At 58.2% G+C, this 3,271-nt stretch overlaps 1 protein-coding gene across 1 annotated transcript in view; it reads right to left on the bottom strand.

Annotated features, from left to right (window-relative positions):
* LY6D (lymphocyte antigen 6 family member D) overlaps positions 1–67 on the bottom strand; it is a 1,430-nt gene extending 1,363 nt beyond the window's left edge. The window contains exon 1 of the mRNA XM_008066322.1: positions 16–67. Coding sequence (XP_008064513.1) covers positions 16–67 — 52 coding nt within the window. The remainder of the gene's footprint in view (positions 1–15) is intronic.
* Between the last annotated feature and the right edge of the window lie 3,204 nt (positions 68–3,271).

The following is a 3,271-nucleotide window of genomic DNA, read 5'->3' as shown; positions in this document are numbered from 1 at the left end:
AGCCTAACCCCTCACCTGGTCCCACAGCCGCAGCCAGGGCAGCGAGGAGCAGCAGGACGGTCTTCATCTCTGGCATCGTCTGGGAACACTGGGGGCTCCTCCTCTCGGGAGGCCTTATAGCTGAGACGCGCTGGGGGAGGTGTGGGTGGGCGGGCAGCCAGCCAGCAGGCAGCATTCCGCAGGACCTGTACAAGCGTTAACTCAGGACTGGCACCTGCCCCACCTTGCCTGGCCCACACCCACCTTCTCTCGTCAGCTGCAGGGGCCTCTGTTCCTGGCCACCACCCTCAGGTAGTGGTCTGTCCTCCCTGGCAGAACCCAAGGATACTGTGGACAGAGGCCTCCCAGGGTCCACTGCCCTTCCTAGTTCCTGCCCCAGCTACTCACTGCTGCTATATGTCTATCTCTCCCTACCTTAGTCTTATGGTCTCTCTGTATGTCTTGGTTCATTCCTGAGCCACTTTGTCTCTGATCTGCCAGCCCCTGTCACTATCCTGTGTCTTTGTCCTTGCATCTCCACCCAGGATAGCTCCTTCAACAGAGTCACAGCCTGTGCCAGTTGTCCTGTGGGTGCCCAGGGCTGTGCCCACATGCCAGGAGACAGAAGGAGGAGGTGCTGGCCCTGCTTTCCTGGGCTGTGGGCTCAGGGTTGCTGGGTTGACCCAATGGAGCCCTGAAACAAGGAACCCCATGGAAGCAAAAGGTCCTTGCTGAGGTATGAGGACCAGGGGGTGGTGGTGACTGTGGGTTGATGGGGTGTGTGAGGCACAGGGAGAGGCCACCCTGGGGCAGGGAGGGCAACTGGAATCAGTATGTGGGTAATGCATGTGGTGGCAGGGAGGTGAGCACCGGAGCAGGTGAGGACTGTGAAGCCCTTGCGAAGGACCTAGCTGTGCAGGTGGCTGGGGAGCCCTGGGTGGAGGTGCAGGAGGCAATGACTCTACACCTCATTGTGCAGAGAGGGACTGAGTGCCCCTCCTTGTCTCTACCAATCCTGCCTCCCATCCTTTGGGGCTCGAGGACCCCTCCCCAGGGGCTCCCCTCTCCCATGCTCCTGGGATCCTTGCTCTGCTCAAGGGGCAGTGCCATCATCTTGCTTTGCATCTGTTTCTCTACATGTCTTTGCCCTGGTTTCCCCTAAGACTGACTCCAGGCTAAGCCCCCAGCACCCAGGAGCCCAGTGCAGTGTCTAGAAGTCCAGTACTATGTTGGACTGGTGGGTGGGAGGTTGATCCCCACCTTCACCCTCTTTGCACTCACAGGAGGGACTTTCCCATGCAACTCGGGGTCTCTGAGCACCCCCACCTGACTGGAGCAGTGTGCAGGTGATGCATGTGGTGGCCCACTCCTGCTGGCTTTCTTGTCCACTTGCTCAGCCCAGCCCCCTCTCCCGTGCTCAGTGGCCCTGGCTGGGTGTTATGGATGGGACACACAGAGACCTCATCCTACCCCTGTCCTGGCCAGGATGATGGTGAGTGGGGTCGGGGCTCAGATGGAGATCACATCTAGACCCGGCCCCTACTGTCCCTGCTGCACTGCCCTTGGACAGACACCCATGAGGATGCCTGCTGCAGGGAGTGTGGTCCTGGACTGGGCTGAGGCTCTTGGGAGCACCATGACCTCTGGGGCTGGACAGTCTTGGGCTTGGTACCCTCTAGGTCTTCCTCCCCACAACCCTGCCTGGCCAAGTGAGGTAAAGTTAAGACCACATTGCGGGTGCTGGGAGGTCAGAGCAGATGTTGCCTAAGAATGCTCTGTATGAACCTCCCTGAAGCAGTCACTGGACCTGGGGTACCCACCCAAGGGTGGGGGAGTTACATGGAGGTGCTGTTGAAAATCTGGGAGGGAAAAAGGTAGGAGCCCCCTCTGATAGCCCCACTTCTACATCTGGTGCCTGGCTACTGACTGGTTCCAGGCTCCCTGGGGCACGTTCAGAACATCTGAAGTCTCCCTCGACAAATCAGGTGATGCAGATGTCCATAACCCCACCTAGAGAGAGAAAGTCGCCCCTAGCTCCAGGGCCTCTCTGTGTTCATGGGGCATGGCATAGGTGTGGGCTGGTTGGAGAAAGGCATTTCTGGAGGCCTTGGAAGCAGAACTTAGGGCTGACAGGGTGGTGACTTGGTGGGCATGGCAGGTGGAGAGGGCTGACTCACTGTGGCCAGGGAGCATGGGAACTGCTGGAAAAACAGGTTTGGAATTCCTGCTGGGCCTGGTGGAACTGGAGGTTCCCGGATGTCAGGTGGACTGAGAGTGGAGGTCTGGGTGTGGGGCTATGGGCAGTGGGCTCTCCATACCTGTGGCTGGAGGAGGCCCCACATACCTGGCTCATCCCCAAGAGGTGCTTCAGACTGCATTGTGGCTGTGTCCCTGGAGGCCTGTCAGGCACTGCCAAGTGTGGAAGCTGAGGCTGCAGCTAGGTTCCAGATCCATGGGAGGAGGCCCTTTGTACCTGGCAGGACCGCCTATGAGGGTATGAGTGTCCTGTCCTGGGCAGTTTCCTAGCAGAAGCTTGAACAATAGACCGAGATGCCGTTTACGTTTAGGAGAAAGTGGGTGATTCTGATGCCGGGAACTCTAGTAGTGCTGGGAGCTTATGGGGACAATGTAGGCAGGGAGAGCTTCCTGTAAGTGGTGAACTGGCTAGAGCCTTGGAGGCAGTTCAGGTTAGAGCAGGAAGAGGACCATCATGATCCCTACATCAGCCCTACCCAATGCCCTTCTACTGCTGAGAAAACTAGGATCAGAGAAGGTTTGGCAGGTGCCAGGATACCCTCAGAGTGAGGCAGAATCTGGTGGGGTCTCAGATACTTCTTCCTATCACTGCTGACCTTTCCCCTCCTCCCTCCTTCTGTGGAGACAACCGCCTCTTTCTAGAACTTGAGTTTTCTGCAGCACCCCTCCCCCCATCCCCTGTCACTCACCTCCTGAGGCCGGGGCTCTGGACTTGATGTGTACCATCAGGATGTCAGTAGCAAAATGATGTCCAGGAGAAGCAATGACAGGCACGGAATACCACTACCCCACCCCCTTAGCCCTGCCCGCTCCCTGAACTCAACTGGCCAGGAAGCTGGGCACAGGGACAAGCCTGGACCTCTATCTGGAACAGAGGTTCCCCACTCATCCTCCCCCCTCCCTCTACCTTCCTGCCCTATACCCCTTGTGCTGTGCCACTGGATCACACAGAGAGGGAAATGTCTGACTTAGGGTGGGCATAGCACTCCAGGCCCTCTGAAAACACAGCCCTGGGGCCCACCCTGACCTGAGGTGG

Source organism: Carlito syrichta, unplaced genomic scaffold (assembly GCF_000164805.1).
Source record: "Carlito syrichta isolate Samal-C Ts95f unplaced genomic scaffold, Tarsius_syrichta-2.0.1 Scaffold308876, whole genome shotgun sequence".
Classification (NCBI taxonomy): domain Eukaryota; kingdom Metazoa; phylum Chordata; class Mammalia; order Primates; family Tarsiidae; genus Carlito; species Carlito syrichta.
The sequence above is the reverse complement of the archived record's forward strand: the minus strand, read 5'-3'. Positions and strand labels throughout refer to the sequence as shown.